The sequence below is a fragment of the Triturus cristatus genome, chromosome 1_2 (assembly GCF_964204655.1).
Source record: "Triturus cristatus chromosome 1_2, aTriCri1.1, whole genome shotgun sequence".
Classification (NCBI taxonomy): domain Eukaryota; kingdom Metazoa; phylum Chordata; class Amphibia; order Caudata; family Salamandridae; genus Triturus; species Triturus cristatus.
In genome coordinates, this window is record NC_140580.1 from 1,049,360,810 (window position 1) to 1,049,378,481 (window position 17,672).

At 44.9% G+C, this 17,672-nt stretch overlaps 1 protein-coding gene across 2 annotated transcripts in view; it reads left to right on the forward strand.

The window, feature by feature from the left end:
* Positions 1-17,672, forward strand: part of RABGAP1 (RAB GTPase activating protein 1) — a 1,076,978-nt gene that overhangs the window by 43,903 nt on the left and 1,015,403 nt on the right. For both annotated transcript variants that reach the window (XM_085612417.1, XM_085612408.1), the window contains exons 2-3: positions 9,809-9,989; positions 14,041-14,232. In XM_085612417.1, coding sequence (XP_085468543.1) covers positions 14,083-14,232 — 150 coding nt within the window. In that variant the 5' untranslated portion in view covers positions 9,809-9,989; positions 14,041-14,082. The remainder of the gene's footprint in view (positions 1-9,808; positions 9,990-14,040; positions 14,233-17,672) is intronic.

Below are 17,672 nucleotides of genomic sequence, written 5' to 3' on the forward strand. Positions count from 1 at the left end.
CTTGGATGGGTATATCAGCACTTTACAATTAGAAACGTGGGTTGATGCCTTGATTGTACTTCACTGGTTTCTATCTCTGAAATGATTTGTGTGACATTTCATTAGCCAAAAATATGTGTTAAGAAAGCACAGAAGTAAGTTTGTGGGAAAGACTAGAAATGGAACTAGTCTTTTTCTACTTTTTCCTCTATATCCGATTTCTTCTATCCAACTGATAACCATGCAATGCAAATCATGGGAGAGAAGTTAGCCTAACGGTTAGGGCGCTTGACCTCGGACCTGGGGGAACTTGGTTCGAGTCTCGGTAACAACGCTAAATATTCTGTGATTCTGGGCAAATCACTTAATCTCCCCGTGCCTAACAAAACCAGCATTAACAATGCAATTGGTCTCGCATTTACAAGAGTTTGAACTATTAACATTGCAAATGGCAATGCCTTTTTATTTTTGTTTTTAAAAGATAAATAAAAGGCATTGCAAATGACAATGTCAATAGCTCAAACTCGCGTAAATGCGAGACCTATTACATTGCAAATGCTTGTTTATTTTTAGGAGAGGAAAAGCAAATTTCCCCTTTCCCAGAACCAGCCCAGGATGATACCTGGTGTGAGCGGATGCTACTTTTAGTCCTATTATTGCCTCTAAACCTTTTTTCAATGTTAGCTCAGAAACCTACATTTCGTAAATGCAATAACTAACGTTTTTGTATTGTGATTTGTGTTGGCAACCTCGACATTCATATGGGCCCCGTATAAGAAGCTGAGAAAAAAATGCATAAGTAAGTCTGATTTAATATAGTGCTAAAAATATTTCCTGCTAAAAAGACGTTTCGCCGCATCTCAGCTATTAATCTCCCCCTGTACTCTGGGGCACACAGACTTGCCGCTTCGATATACTGCTTGGTGTAAACGACTTTAAAATTTCGCCCAGCAGGTCGTCAGCAGCAGGAGAGTGAGGAGTGCTCTCCCCTTCCCTGAGGAACTGCGCCTTCCCCCACACAGTGCCGCCAGAGGGAACTGCGAAGCGGTGTTTTCCCCTGGACCAGGAGTCCTGTTACTACCAAGGAGGCGTCCGAGGCCCTGGTAGTTGCGAAGCAGAAGCCGGAGGTTGGGGTGGGCGGAACGGCACTCCTTTTTCACATCGACGGTGGGAGTGGTGTTGGCTCCCACAGGGAAGGTGGGGGGTGGCGGGAGAGCCTCTGAGCGTGGAGGTGCCCGAGAGAGACACGAACAGCAGAGGCGGTGGCGGAGTTTCAACGCGTCCTGAAGCCCTATTACTGTATTGTAGTAACCGGGAAGGGGTTTTCTAGTAGTAACCGCACCTGGTCCGAGATTGGTGGTGGCCGGGGCACCTGTGACATTACGGGGGCACACTTTGTTTCTCTACTCCCTGTCAACAGCAGAGGGGACCGTTTTGCATACTCCTGCAGTAAAAAGATCACGGGGGCAAACCTCTACCGGTGACATCGCCTTGGGGCTTGCTTTAAATAGTGACACCATTGTTGAGATTACACGGGGGGAGTGATTCTGTGGAGACCATGTATATTGGAGTCTGAACTCGGACAAGACACAATCTGATTGTTTAGTGGCTCTTACGATACCAGTCAGGAGATCAGGGTAGATGTGCTCTGCGAGACTCAGGATAAAGATTGTACCCTTAGTAATCCAGCCCTCAAAACCTGCCTCGCTTAAGTAATGAAAGGGATTGTATCCCTGGCCTCCAGTAGAAGGGACAGCTCTTTGTTGATGTGATTTATGTACTTATTGGAGCCCGCAACTTGCTTCATTCTGCCGCCAGCTGCCTCCCGCTGCCAGAGGGGACTCCAGCCCCCAGTAAACACCACGCCTAGAAGTCAAGCGGACACCATGAGGTATTTGCTCGGCTTTTTCTGCCGGCCTCGCCTACCAAATGGTTTCTTGTCTTTATGGGGCCATGTGTTTGGCCCCATAAAGATAAGAAACGTTTTGCGACGAACTCAAAGCAGGCGAGGCCGTCCGAATGGGACGGCTCAGAAAGCCAAGCAAATACATCACGGACACCTCTTTTCCAATGGCTGGCCACCGTTTAGCATAAACGGTGACGCCAGCCAATGGAAAAGAGGGGCGGGGCTTAATGCCCCTTGCAGAAAATACCCACATCTCATTAAATCTCGCCAGCGAGACTGCGCGCAGCCTACGCCAGGCGAGACCTAAAAATTAATGTGTCCTCATGTAACGTAACTGGTGCTATGTAAAGCGCTCTGATACCTGATTGGATTCGGGTCAAGTTCACGCTATATTAAACTCTGCAAAAAAAAAAAAAATCAAAGGAGTATTGCAAAATGATAGTTCTGTAGCTTACTTTAAGGTTTTGTTACCACCAGGCACATACTGAGGTGTTAATGTTTGGATTAAAATGTGAATTGAATCGTGTATTGCATATGCCCAGTCCTTTTTTACTTTTTAAACCACTTTATGTTTTTTATTTCAAGATTTAGGATGCGTATAGCAAACAATATATACGCTTGGTATGGGGTAAAATCAAGTAATCAACCATTACAGGTGATCAAATGTTTGCAACATCTTGTATCTGTCTAAATGCCACTTATTCTTCCAACAAGTTAATATTGCTGTGGAGCATGAGTGCAAGCTGGATATTTAGGTTATCAGGCATTACTGTTACATCATGTATGCAATATATCCTTTCCTTTTGATAACTTTATTTCGGTCGGAGACCATAAAAGCACAGAATAAATAACAAGAAAATTGCACATTTCATTAAAACAATAAATAATGTCAAGTTAATACAATAGTTAAAAATGTATTAAACTGATGTTATCAAAAAGACTCATTTGATAAAAGACAAAAGTGTTTAAAGAAAACTTTTCCTTCTGCGCCAAAACCCATATAAAAAGCGAGACATAGCAAAAACAATTGGGGGGTGAGTATCATATCTTAAGACCCTGAGCATGCAGTGTCTAAACCCTAGGTTCTTGCAAATGGGAATGAGCCACTTTTTTCTTATTGAATGGTATGCAGGACAGAAAAACAGGACATGGCATATGTCTTCACTGCTATGATTACATGCCGGACAGGCTGCATTTTCTGATCTTGCCCATTTGCAGGTGAATACTCTGAGCGGTAAGGTACCATACCTCAACTGCAAATAAAGCTTCCTAGCAAGAGACGGATAAATTACATCAAGGAAGGCCTCTGCTCTTGTTTCTAATTTTACTAGGAGAAACTCATTAGTGAGTTTCCCCAAGGAGCTTGAACCATGTAAGGTGGCTAATCTCAGCTCCCTTATATGGCCTCTTAGATCAGGTTTAGAAATCCGTATGCAGGCTACCTCCGGTAGTTCCCAGAGATCGGTCCTGCCGATCTTTATGCTAAGAGCCTTAATATGGGATAACCATGGAATGTTCTTACTTTTAATTAATGTCCAAACCTCTAAGAATTCCTCTCTGAAGGGTGCCAATTCATGCACCGTCCAGAGCCTTTTCCAGTAGAGTAAGGGTCGGAGAATTGCCAAGTCTTCAATTGGTTCTAGCCCCAGGTCAAGGCGTAGGGGAGTGAGCGGTGTGCTTACAGGAAGGCTCACAAGTCTTCTCATAAAGCCCTGCTCAACCAGGGTTAATTTGGCAATGTTTTTATGGCCCCATAATTCGGCCCCGTACAATGAAGCTGTTCTAGCTTGTAATCGATATATTTCAACTACCGGAGCTGCTGGTTTATATACTGAGGCTCGCTGGACCTTGCAAAGGCCCCCTGCTATTTGAGACAGCCTCAGCCATGATTTTGCGATTTGAGGTCCCCAATCAAAATTCTCGGTCAACGTAATTCCAAGGTACACAAAAGTCCGGACTCTCTCGGGGGGAGCCATTTAAGGTGGGATTTGGACGAGTCTGTTTTGGAGGATTAAAGATCATGAATTTAGTCTTTTCTAGATTAATCTCCAAGCCTCTGGAAGTACAAAATGCCAGGAAACCATCCAAGATGCGCTGGATGCCCGATGATGTTTTGGATATCAGCAAAGTATCATCGGCAAACATCAGAGCGGGCACTCTACCGGTAGCCAATCTGGGGGCGTCATTATTAGCTACATCAGCCAGGTGAGTAACAAGACCATTGATGTATAGGCTGAACAATGTTGGAGCCAAGACACACCCTTGGCGCACTCCCTTCCTAACGGGAAAGCGTGAGGATAAATCGCCATGTCTCCCGCATCTCACCTGGGCGTAGTTACCGCTGTGAAATCTGATTAAGATATCCAACAGGTAGGGTGGGAGACCCATTTCTGCCAGGACTTCCCATAGTTTTTCTCTTGGGACAAGATCAAAGGCAGCTCGCAGGTCTACAAAGATGAGGTAGAGACTGCCACCCTCTACTCTCACCGTTTTCCAATATATAACCTGGAGCCGGAAGATCTGGTCAATGGTTGAAATCCCAGATCTGAACCCTGCCTGTAATGTAGTCAAGATGTTATTGTCATCCATCCATTCCTGGATTCTATCCAAGATAATCCTGCCCATTAATTTCTGGGTGGTGTCATTAAGGCTAATTGGTCTATAATTAGCCGGCTTCAATGGGCAGCCTTTTTTAAATATGGGAACTATCTCCGCGCCCAACCAAGTATCTGGCAAGTCGGCCCCCATCAGAATGGAATTGAATAATACCACCAAATACGGGGCCCAGATTTTTGGTTGGGAGCGGAATAAGTCCGGTGGTATTTTATCTAGGCCAGGTGCTTTGTTAGAAAGGAGCTTATTTATTGCGGTTTCTGCTTCTTTAAGAGTGATGGCCACAGGGAGTTCTGTCACAGGAGTGGCTACACCCATCAAAGATGGTTGCGGCTGGCATACATGTGAAGGTGCTAAAATAGAGGAGCGAGGGTGAGTCTCAATATTAGATATACTAGAATCAATTCCTCTCATCAGACTAGACTCAAGAGACCTATCAGTAGAAAGAAGGTCATCCGAATCCCCGTACAGTTCCCCAAAGTGAGATTCCCAGACTTGTGGAGCTATATTTACAACGAGGGGTAAGGCTACCCCATTCCCGTCAGAGTTCACAGTGGCCCAAAACGCCTTAGGGTCTCTACATATGAGAGCTAATCTTAGATCCTCCCATCTTTGCTCCTCCCAATCCCTCTTCCCCCTGGCGATAGCCTTCTTATAGTCTAGACGAAGTTTCTTTATATTGGCCCTGTCATTACCTTTAATTGCCGCAAGCAAGTCCTTTTTTGCTTTTCTGCAGGGTTCCTTATACCAGGGGTGTGACCTAGACTGGTGTTGTTTGTTTCCCACAGGGTTAAATAGGCCCCTCAGGTTATTAACTAGGTGAATATGGATCTTAGTTGAATCACTCAAGTTGTCTATACTTAGATCCCCCATTGCGGAAAGAGATGGCAAAACTGTCTGATAGACTTCCGCAAGTTTAGCAGGGGATTTCAGAAAATAGGGCCATTTTATTCTCCTCCTATTATTAGAAAGGAGTACTGGGAGTATTGGGCTATTTAAATTGGGAGGAGGGTTAGTTAGACCAAAACTGCCCGGTTTCAAAGTTAGAACAAGGGCATTATGGTCACTATCTTGTCTGAGGTGGATTTCGAACTCTAATAAGTTACCCCAATGTCTTGCCTCCATTAATATATAATCGATATTAGAGTTTTGGCCTGGTCTGTTGAACGTGGGAAGGCCTGGGCAATCTGGTTTCAATCTCCCATTACAGACCCTTAGGGACAGTGCAAGAGATAAGGATTTAATTTGAAGGACGAGCGGAGTCCAGGCTCTGACAGGAGAGATCTGTGGTTCACAAATGTGCCAGAACTGGTCTTCTTCGTCTGGCTCGCCCGTGTTAGGAGACTCGAGGGGTTCAAATTGGCAGTTAAAGTCGCCTCCTACTATTAATTGCAGTGGGGGGGTCTAGAGACAATATAAAATGCTTTAATACATCTATTACACCAGATTCTTGGCCATTCTTGACTGGTCTAGAATAGACATTTATTAAAGCAACCGATGGTTTGTCTTTTAGGGTTAAGAGGACACATTGGACATCCAGGGAGTTAGTTGGAATCACAGTTGCCTGAGCTCCCAAATGTGTCCCCACCCAAATTGAAAGACCACCCGAAGGCCTCCCTCTGCCACTTGTGGTTGCCAAAATGTCAAAAGTGGCATAACCAATCCTCGAATTTTCCTCAGTGGCCCAGGTTTCTTGCATGAGGCAGATGTCATGAGTACCTACAAAATCACTCCATTCCAAGTTAAAGAACTTGTTTTTTATCCCTGCCACATTCCAGGACAATATTTTTATTCCCCCGCCTAGTGCTCTATTCCTATTTACTGGGTCGCCAGGCGTAGAATCTGTGCAGACTTCAGTTGTTTGAGGGTTTGTTGCTATTATGGTGCCCACAAGATTAACATTCCACAGAAGATCATCGGGGGGAACAACCAAGTCTTCATAGGTGGTTTGTTTTGTTTCCGCTCTTGTGGTCAGGGGAAAAGATACTGACGGATATTCTAGAGTTCCACTCACATATCTATCCTTTTCTACGGCTGATTGGACGCCCATAACTTTGTCAGATTGGAGTACAGGGCTCAAGTTCACGACTGGTCAGTCCACCTCCTCCAACACACTGAATCTATTTTTTTGAGCAAAGAGTGACAACAAGGGCATATTCTGGGTCTCTTCCACTGATCTAGCGTACAATTTATTTTGGCCCCCCGCCCAACTTACACCCCTCATCTGCCCTACTCTATGCTGTGGGGCTGGGTAGAAATATGACAGATGTAATGGGATGATTTGAGTGTTAGGTCTAAAGGGTGTCCTGTTGCAGATATAATTTACAGCAAGTGGATGTCTAAAATTGACAATGACACAATTACCTATGATGGACTTAGGAGTAGGCCCAATCCAATCTAGTCTCCGAACACCCAGAATTTCTCCAGAGATGTTATAGGGGAGGGGGCTGTTTAAGTTGAACCAGTGCATATATTTGTTTTTTAGTTCTGAAAAATCCTCGTTCTTCCCTTTAGGTAGGGGGGGGAACACCAGCAAGCACAACAACATACGGGAGAGATTCAGGTGGCAAGTCAATGCAGGGTGGTGCGGTGTTAAGTCCCTCAGTAGAAGTGTTTCTATGCTCTCTAGCTGGATTGTCTGGACATTTTTCCCCCGCATTGGTAATCTCCCTCTGTGTTCTGAAACTTTCTGAGTCTATGGTCCTAGTCAGAGAGATAGTTGTAGCGGGAACAATCATGTCAGCTATTTGAGAGGGAGCAGAGGAGGTTTCAGTGGCGGCGGAGACGTTGTCGGCAAGAGCAGGACAAGGGGGGAAGTTTGTGGAGTCTGTGGACGGCTTGGTTTTACCAAAGCCGGCGTTGTTGATGGTAGAAACCAATCTGTCCAATCTAGACAGGAGGGATTTAAAATGGGAACCAAGTAGATGTTCAATATGGGCCTGGAGATCTAAAATCATGTGAGTGGCCCACAGAGGAGCCTGCGTGGGGGACAAAGTAGAAGGAGTATCAATCGGTGCAGAGGAATTAATTGGAGGCTTATTTTTCCTTAGTGTTTTATTCTTCCCAACCCTAGGTTTCTTGACTAGATTACGAGTCGCTGGAGCCTTATTAGGAGGAAGGTGGGGTGGGGAGTTGGGAACCTGGAAGGCGTGCGTATCGCTGGTAGTGGGCTGTGCGCAGGGTAGATCAGCGAAGGAACAAATAAAAGAGGAATTAATATCAAGGGCGTTAGTTGTGGCAATTGACACATCCTCCACTATTTGAGAAGGGGGGGGGAATTGCAGGAGTAATTGATAAACGCCGCTCTGTGTTTTCTATGGCCGAGGCCACGGCTCCAATTGTCTGCTGCAGCATTTTATCAATAGCTGTCAAGCTTGGGAGGGGTTGCGCAGTTGTAGTCTGTTGCCTAGTTGTTGGCCGTGAAGTAGATAGGCTAGGATTTTTACCATTGCGTTTCATGGTTACAAACAAAGTGTAAAATAAACACAATCGCGCAAAATATTACAGTAATTCCCTTAGGTGTTAACTAACACAACTGTGAGGGGAGATACCGATAAACTTGTAGTTCAGAATGTCAACCGATTCAAACACATAAGACGAGTCGGGGATTTGGAATGCGTATCAGGCTTGTGTCACAGTACCTTGATTGCTGCTATTTCCAGCTGCGATAATGTCAGTGGGGTGGCCCGGCCCGGCCTCTTGTGGCCACAGACGGCCCGCCCACTGCCCGGGCTCAGCCTGGCGCCGCCCGCACTCGTCCCGCGACGCGGAGGGAGCCTCTTTTTTTAATAGCGCCTCCGGGCGCGCTGCTGGCCGGAAGGAAGGCAGGTAGGGAGCAGGGTATGACGGGAGCTGTAGTTCCTCCCCCCCCCCACTGCGGCCAACGAGGAAGTGGCGGCGAGGGGAACAACAGCGTCAGCAACCCGCAAGCGTCCTGGTGGTCCAGTGGTCTGCCCCCAGATGGTGTGCCTGTGCCTGGTGAGTCCGCCGCTAGTCCGGTTAGATGCCCTCCTTTCTCTCTCTGTCTTCTTTCCTCTGTTTTCTTCTAATTTCATCGATGTGTATCACCGCTGGTCCCACTGATGCTGCAGGGGGCTGGTGCCAGGGGGCGCAAAAGATCAAGACAGAAGCCCCGGCCTGTGTGGCTCTCGTGGCCCTCTCTCGCCACGGGAGGAATCGTAACTCCCTCGCCAAGCCGCACCTGCCACTTCAGCCACCGCGGGGACTCACCCGCCACCAGCCGCCTCCAGCCACCGCTGCAAAAGACTCCCTCGCAGCTCCTGCCTCTACGGGGTCTCGCCGCAGCTGGAAACACTCGGGCAGGAATACTCAGCAGCTCCTGCTCCCGCCTCACGCCGCCGGCTCTCCCGCCTGTCAACGAGGTCCAAGCCGAGGCCCTGGGCCGGGAACACAGAAGGTCCGCAGAGAGATGAAAGGAGCTCAAACGGTGCCCGGTAGACCCCCAGCGAGCAACGGCCGGCTGGGCGGAAACGCTGAAGGTAGATACAGGGAGCGGAGCCCTGAACACACTCGATCACGGCACCTGGCGTCCGGCAAACCGCAAAACCTGGGCGGGATTTTTTAATATATCAGATAAACCAGACGCACTCTTCCCTGCATCTCCGCCTCAAAGAATCGAGAACTTGAGACTCGAGCTAGTTGAAAAATGTGAGGTTTGTTCCACCAAGCTCGTCATCCATATATGTCAGAAAAGTGGCACACACCCTTTCATATTTTTAGTCAGTCTTTATCTAGGCTGTAAAACATTCTGTTGCATTACTTTTCCAGTTTTTCCCCCACCATAAATGGATGGGGATTGCTTCAAGCATTTTCATTCTGAACTATTGTGAGTCTTGTGGCTATTATGCAGGTTCGAGGCATGTCTCAAATCGTGTTCCTCTATGATGACTATTCTTGGTGAAACGGTTTTGCACATTTGGTAATGCAAATCCGCTGCATATATTTGAGCTTAAGTTATTTTTCACAAAAATCAACCCTGAGCCACAATAAAGTGTGGCATTACAACTGGCTTTCACCAGATTGATCAAATGTCAAGTTTTTTACGTTGAGTCAGAGCTGGTTGACTGAACTGTATTACACTTTGCACCACTGATCTGCCATAGCTATTTCTCTGTCTGCCCGATAATTGTTTTACTCCCATCAAAAAATGTCTGCCTGACTGATCCTAATCTTGAGTGTTTAAATCACTTTTTCAGTATCTGCCAAGTCTTTTACACTGAAATGTCTGCTCTTTAGTCTGTAACCATAACACTACAAAGTTGCTTGCATTGTGTTTTGTCTCCTCCACAGGTCACTCTGAGAGTATTTACAGCGCGCTTCATGACTCTGACCTTCTGATCAGATGGCCTGCCCTTACTGAGCTCCTACTCTCTCTCTAGCTCCCAGCCTGGTTTCGGAGGCTTGTTGGATTGCCGCCAAAGGGAGATGCCAGGAAATCGCCTTCCAGCCCTCTCCTTCCCTCGTGCAACAGGTAAATGAACTTTGTAATTTGTTGTTTTTATTGCTTGAAAGCATGGGCAGCCCAGGTACTTCAAAACCCCTTTCGCATCTTCTCCCTAACCTTGCAGAACTTTGTGGTAAAAGACGGAAAAGGTAAGGATGTCTATGTATTGCATGTACCCTGTTTGGGCCTAATGCAAGAACTTCTTCCGTCGTCTTCCTAAATCTCTTCTCTCAGACATTCTTCCTCTTGTCATTTTCTTTATAGTTCCTAATCTGACTACATTGTTCTACAAGATTAGTCAACAAACCACTCGCACACCCCTCAACTCAACCCATATCACTCTTCTGTAGGTTGCATTTATGTCACTCCTGGGCAGACCCCTCTTACTATATATTGTAGCTGGTTGTATATTGCACATTCCTTTGGATTGCACCCTCTTGCCCTTTGGTAGACTCCCAAGGCATATTCTGTGTTTTTTGTATATAATGGTTGTTCCTCTTCAGCTCCTGTGTAGACTCCTCAGGCATTTACAATGCAAACTGTATAATGCCCAGCACTTTTCGTTCCTTCTTGCTGGCTTCTTTGTGGTCTCCATATCCGATGAATAAGATTATGGATGGTTGTACGATGCCCATTTCTGTGGGTTACACATTGTCACTCAAGGGAGGAGTCTTGAAAGCATCTTGCATGGCTGGGGGTATATATTCCCTGTTGCCATGGGTTGCCCCTCTGCTAGTTCTGGGTGGGCTCCAGCACAGGTGCCATAGTTGAAGAAAGAGTCCACCTCACGACAATGGCACCCTTCACCCCAAGGTGCTCAATATACATTCTCAATGTGGTTTAAGTGTATGATACAGACTATTCTAAAGATGGTGGATAGAAATAAACCTGTGCGACCATATCTATTCTCACACTTTACTCGTACATCAATGCATATGCACGTCTTCACCCTTGCTGTCTTTATGCCATTCCTTGGGTTCTTCCTTCCCATATGAATTTGTTAATTGTGCCCATGAGCAAACATACCTATGTATTGGTACTGCAACAGAAAGTACCTGACAGACCTATGCCTTGTGCATTCATTTTCAGTCTCAACCCTTCGTATGCAGGTCAGCGATCCATTACACCAAAAGCACAGATCTGTACATGTGTCCTTTACCAGTTGTGGGTTTCTACACTATCTGTGGATGAGCTAGGCCCCTTACACGCCTAAATAGATAACGTGTCTGTGTGACCACTGTAATGTCAGTCATAATGTTGGGTAGAAACCCACGTTCTTTGTGGATTGCTAAGGTAACAATATCTGATTTCTGACTGGGACTGGTTGTGGGAGGTCAGACATCATTGGGTTTGCCATAGAGATTAAAACACTGCATATATTGTGAGCTTTAATTCATCTTGGCATATCCTGATCTCCTCAATATAGACAATGTTTCTAATTCCATTTGCAAGAGACTCAATAGAAAGAGTGTGGGGGGAGAAGGCCTATCTGACTTGTTTTGCATCTGTTTTTAAAGAGTTCAGAGGTCACTCTTTTAATACACACACTGGCCCATGTCTGAGTATCGTGCTGTAATACACCCAAATCCGCTCTATTAGTTGTACTTCTCAAAGCTCTTTCTGTTGATAACAAAAGGTTTTTGCAAAATGGTGCACTGTCAAGCCAACATCATGTAAGATATCAGCGTCATGATGGCTACATCGGTGGCAGACTGCATCTATTCTGTGAAAGTAACAATTATTTTGTTCCGTAGTAAGATATACCCTATGTACTATGTAATACTGTATTAACCAGAACCTAGCATTGCTCGGGACACGGGTACGACTTCCCAGAATCCTATTCCGTTCCTTAGGGGTGGTTGGACGAGCCAGACCCATCTCCCATTGGTGTTGCAGGGAAGTCAAGTTTGTGGCAGTCTGCAGACGTAAGGCATCCGCAAACCACCGAGTGAGATGACGCCTCTCTCCCATGACATGTAAATATTTGAGTGTAAGGTGCGTGTGTGGTTCTTGTATGATGTCTCCCCAGTGGCACTGCAGTGTGCCAGTCCAAGATGCATGACTAATGGAATGCTCCGGGGCATTCCTTCTTCTTGTGTTCGTATATCATAAGCCAGGAGTGTACCGTGCTTATAGAGGTCTCCAAATGTGTGTAGTCCCGCTGCATGCCAATGCTGAGAGCTCAACTAGTAGTGTCTTCCTGTTGCCCTTGGGCATTCCTAATAAAGGATTTGCTGGGGCATTGGGTGTTAGATGTTTGGTGAGAAATAAGCAGCGACGGAAACAATGATAGGCCACCTGTAGCACAGGGGTGAAACAGGTAAATAAGATTTTCCAGTCTATAAGGAGGACCACCCACTGCTATGTCGGAGAGGTGCAACCTCATTATCCAGCGGGCCACCCATTGAATCTGGGATGCTGAGTAGTAATGCTCCAGGTTGGGCACCGCTAGCCCTCCTTGAGTCGATGGTAGATGCAGTTTCGAGAGCGCCACCCTGCATCAAGATTTGTTGTTGAATGGGCAGCACAATATTTTTGAGGATGATACATGGATATATTTCTTCCACACTGCAATGAAATGACCAAGCAAATGCAAGTACGTCGAATGTTCTTCTCAGTCAAAAGGAAAATGAATCATGGGTACACCCCATCACTCTGTTGGAGCCACTGGGTATAGTGGAACAGAGACAATCTGGAGAGTGATATAAATCTTGGTATTGCCGATCAAGGACCTGCAGAAATGCATTTTCACAGTAGCCTGCTTGCCTTCCTCTGAGGAGGTAGGCAAGCACAATGTCATTGCACTCTTCTGGGCCGCACAGCCATGTAAAGATGCAGCCAATGAAACCTACCACTGAGAGGCCTGGCCAGTTGTTAACAGGAGAAGGAGCTTCTGTATTGCATCCTGATCACATTGTGACTCTTTCCCCATGATGTAATTTAAAAATGTTTCAGAATTCCTTCTTTTATTGCCACTCGACCCTAGTTAAATTGGGCCAAATTGCCATACAATCTGGCTATGGGAAATGCTGAGATTTGTCACTTTTACCCACGCTCTTCTATCACATGCTGGAGGTTTGCCATTGTTTTCTCCGTCTTGCATCTCCCACTGCTGTAACTTTGAAGTCGTAAGTGATCCAGAAGATTTTTATGGTTCTTTATTATTCTTGTATTCCTCCATCAAAAAAATCTGTAAATGAACCACATTGGCTTTTCGACACGAATTGTTGTGAAAACCATACCGTTAGGATTCCAGAATAATTGGTATGTCTTGCAAGATGTTATTAACTCCGAACATGCTAAGCCTGGTTTTGTTTAGGTGTGGTCCCCTTCTGTATTGACCTAGACAAGTTTAAAACAAAAACACTCAAATAGAATACGCCCGGGTTGTTGCAGGTCATTGCTGGATTGAATCGAGCATTTCGGTCCATCACCGTTTTGCTGCCAGTTGTTCAAACCTGTTTAGTTACCACCTCCCTTTGCTAAAGCATCGATCATTAAGTCCTAGGCCAAGTGAGTGGTAAACAATTGCTTCACATACGACTACAGTACTCTTTGCACGGAGTAAATCATATACTATTATTCTCGCAAATTGGCAGCACCTACAACCAATTGTTTGTATTGAACTTCGGGTCAGATGTGTTCTGAAAACTTGTTTGGGTCCGTAGATGTGCACAATTCAATCTAAAGCTCTTGTACTATTTCACATCTTATCCGACAGGTGGATGCACTTCTTGGAAGCAGTTCATGTAACCCTGCAATTCATTTTGTTTTCTTCTGAGCAAAAGTATGAAACACTCTTCTGTGGTACTATGTTTAAATTGCCACACACGCTTTACATTTTTTTTTTTTTTTACCTCTTTTGAGTAACATTGTGCATTTGTATTATACTGTGTTTGTATAGTTGCACATGAATTTGAAACAGTGTGCAAATACTCGGTTACCAATAACTGTACACCCGTCTTTTTTTTTTTCTTTGTAAATTGAATGTTGCTTTACCCCAGTAGGTTTCTTATTTAAAAAGAAACTAATGCCTTGAATGAATTTGTTTTTAATGGCAGGATTCCTTTTTTTCCAGATGTTAAAAGCTAATTCATGAATCCAGCTTTCCTTCTGAGCCATGGATGACAAGGCCTCTGTTGGGAAAATAAGTGTCTCTTCAGACTCTGTTTCCACTTTGAACAGTGAGGATTTTGTCTTGGTTTCCAGACAAGGAGATGAGACACCTTCCACAAATAATGGAAGCGATGATGAAAAGCCAGGACTAAAGGTACAGCTGTAGTACATTTATTGAGGTTGATTTTATTTGGCAATTTTGCATCCATATATTATCATTTTGTTAGGCAGCTGGCCGAAAAGAACATTGGAAATGGCCACTGTTTTGTATTTTGCCAAACTGTGTGTATTTTGCATTGCAAAAGTGCTTGCATTACTGCTTAAATGTCTGTACCCTAAGACTACGCGATATGAATGATCCGGTTTTAAGACAGGATAAAGAGGATTATTAATTTGAGAGCCCCAAGGTTCAGTTTCTCCCTGGTACTCCAGATTGTTGAGTATTTCACTAACAGGTGCGTTAGCATCTCGTTTAATTGGGTTTGCACTTGTAGGCTGGACCTTATGAGTATGATCTGATCAGGAGAATCCTTAAGCCCGCCGTCATGATTGCGATATAAAGCTGGGGCTTGTGCCCATTCTGCTGCATAGGCTTGTTTGACTTCATCTGGGGCATGCTCAGAAAATGATGGAATTATTGCATCTTGACCTTGAGGGGATGTTTGAAAAACTGCGAGGGTCAGTCAAACTCCGCTAATAGGATGTTGAAGGATAATGTTAGATTTTCCCAGAATATTACTCTAAGGGTGCCCTGTGTGTTACCCTCAATTTGTATATCCACATCATATACTTGATCTGAAGGGGCTACGTGACTGGGGTTTCAACAGTAACATATTGATCAGTTGCTTTCCCTGCCAGAGATTCCTGGAGATTCTAGCACACTGTAGTGACCTCCACCGCGCTGTTAAGGAGAATCACCGCCTTTCTCATTTTTTTGTGGCATATTTTGCGTTAATAACCACAACTTTATTTTTGTGGAATTTGGTTTAAATTGTGGAGGGTATTTCTCCTTTATCTTCACGTCATACGAGCGTTCAGTTTCAATTACTCTTTTTGTCTGCGGTTAGAACGCACTGCTCTCATGTTGTTTATCCAATGAGTTCCTCAAAGGAACGAGAAGGACAACTATCAGAATGCTGATAACTATCAGGTGGTTTTATTTGTGTGTGATCACGCATATTGTAGCGTCTGTGAGAAAGGTATGCTAGCGTAGAACCTCCTTGATTTTTGCTTTTTCTTTAGGCCATAATTAAATGAACAATCACAGGACTTATGGTAGGCACTGCTGGCAATTGAGCTTGCCCTGGCAGGCCAGCCCTTGCTGGCACTGCCATCAATGTGTGCGAAACATACGGAGTTAAGCATCTATATAATCTAACTAGACCATTATATAATTGCACTAGTTCATTAGCATTGAAATTTTGTAAATTAGGCTATGTGTATACCCAGCTAATGCCTGCCAGGTGGCCACTTCATTACTAAAGGGATCTGTGCGTACTGGTGCAAGTACATGTATTAGGGTGCAACGGAACCAATTTTGATGTTCGCAATATGAAAGTGGAATTTCTAAGAGCTGATGCCCTATGTTGTGGTGGTGGTACAATGTTGCTATATTCATGAAATGTTTGTGTTCGCATCCACTGCCAAAAAATGGACCTAAGAATAAAAGAGTTCTTTAAAAAAAAAAATATATATATATATATTCTTTTAAAAAAAATTATTTTTATATATTTGTATACATTCACAGATACCACTGCAGGGATAGCCACAGCTGGCATAGCTCATTAGTACAGTGTTGTTTATGCGGGTTACCCCTTTGATGGTTACATTTTGATAATAGAGAGGTAGGTGTAAGGAGGAAAGGACAGAAAAGATAGAAAAGAGAGAGAAAGAGGATAGGACAGGCAAATAGAGAGGCATACATTCTTGGCATATGATTAGCGTCCGATATATCGACTGCATTTTGTTTTATCTCAACTCTGGGTTATTGAGCCCTTCTTCGAGTCCACCCGATTCATACTTGTGCTGCGCCTTGGGTTGTTACAGTAGGAGTTGGGGTTGGGTGTCTATGGAGGCTTGTAGGGGACTGGGGATCTGTCCAGAGCTTCCCACAGCCCCCTTGATGATGCCTTCCCGGGGGAGTACTGCATCGCCATGCGATCCGCTCCTCTGAGGTGAGTGACCCAGTTGATCCAACCTTTGTAATTAGTTTTGCTAGTGTCTTTCCAGTTGGTCAGTACAAGTTTAACCACAGCTGTCAGTCGTAGGTCCATTAGTTCCATCTCTCTCTCCGAGGCGAGATCAGTTCGTATAAACGTCGTGGTGAGGGAGGCAAAATCCCTCGTTAGTTTGCACTTAAACATATTCTCTATGAAATCAAATACCCTACCCCAGAATACCTTGAGTGTTGGGCAGTGGAAGATAAGGTGCGCTAATTCTCACTTCTCTATGTTCCAGTTCCAGCAGAGGGAGTCTTCCCTGAGGCCTAGTGTGTGTGTAGCTGGTCTGGGGTCCAGAAAGTTTTGTGGAGTAGCCAGAACTTTGTTTGTGCTAGGACTGGGGTGATTTTATTTCACGTGGCCGAGGCCCACAAAGTTTTCCACTCATGGTCGTTTAGCGGGGGGGAGGGTCTGGTTATTCAAGTATTCAGTTGTTTTGGCTTTGAGCTTGGTGGTTTTCGGGTGTAGTAGCTTGTATATTTGGGAGACTTGATGACCTAGTTTGTTTATATTTGCTACATAGCGGAAGATCGAGGGTTGGGTGCTGGTTAGGCTTGATTTTGACAGGGCTGCTTTTATCTTTAGGAATCTGTATAGGTCTATGTCTTCCAATTGGTGGATTGCTTTTAGGTCGGAGAATGTGATGGGGGATACCCCCTTCTCGAGTTGGTGTGGATAGCATATACCGTTTTTTTATCCATGTCTTGTTGTTAAGACTTTCCCTTTTATATTTGATCCTGCTATTTGCCCACAGCGGTTCTGACTTGGACCCCTTGATGCTAACCTCCATTTTCTTGTCGGCTTTTAGGAGTGCTGTTTTAGTATTTTTAAAAATCGGTTTAGATGTGTGTGGGTATGTGTTTGTCGTTAGTAAGACTAGTGGGCTCAGGCTGTTCAGAATGGCTTTCTCTATCTGTAACCATACAGGCGTGTAGTCGGGTGCCGGGGCCACCCATTGCGTTCCCTGTTTAGCTAGGAAGGCTATTTGGAGAACCTTTAAGTCTGCTAGGTTCACCCCTCCCTGGGATTTCGTTAGTCTCAGTTTCTTAATACTAATCCTAGCCTTCTTCACGTGCCAGAGGAATTTGGTGAGCATGTTATCGATTTTCCGGTGGAAATCGTCTGTGAGAATGTGTGGTGGCATGCTTATCAGGTAGTTTATCACGAATAAAAGACTTCTAAACGATAGCCATTGTAGGCTTCAACCGTAAAAATAAAGTCACCTCCCGCATTTGTAAGTCCATGTAAAATTACATGCGCATGGACGCAGGCCTGCGATTGTCAGCTATAGGAACAGGTCGTGGCTGCGCCATGATCGGAACAAAAGTGTCAACAAAAAATGGATTATCCTTTTTAAAGGTTCAGGCTTGAACAA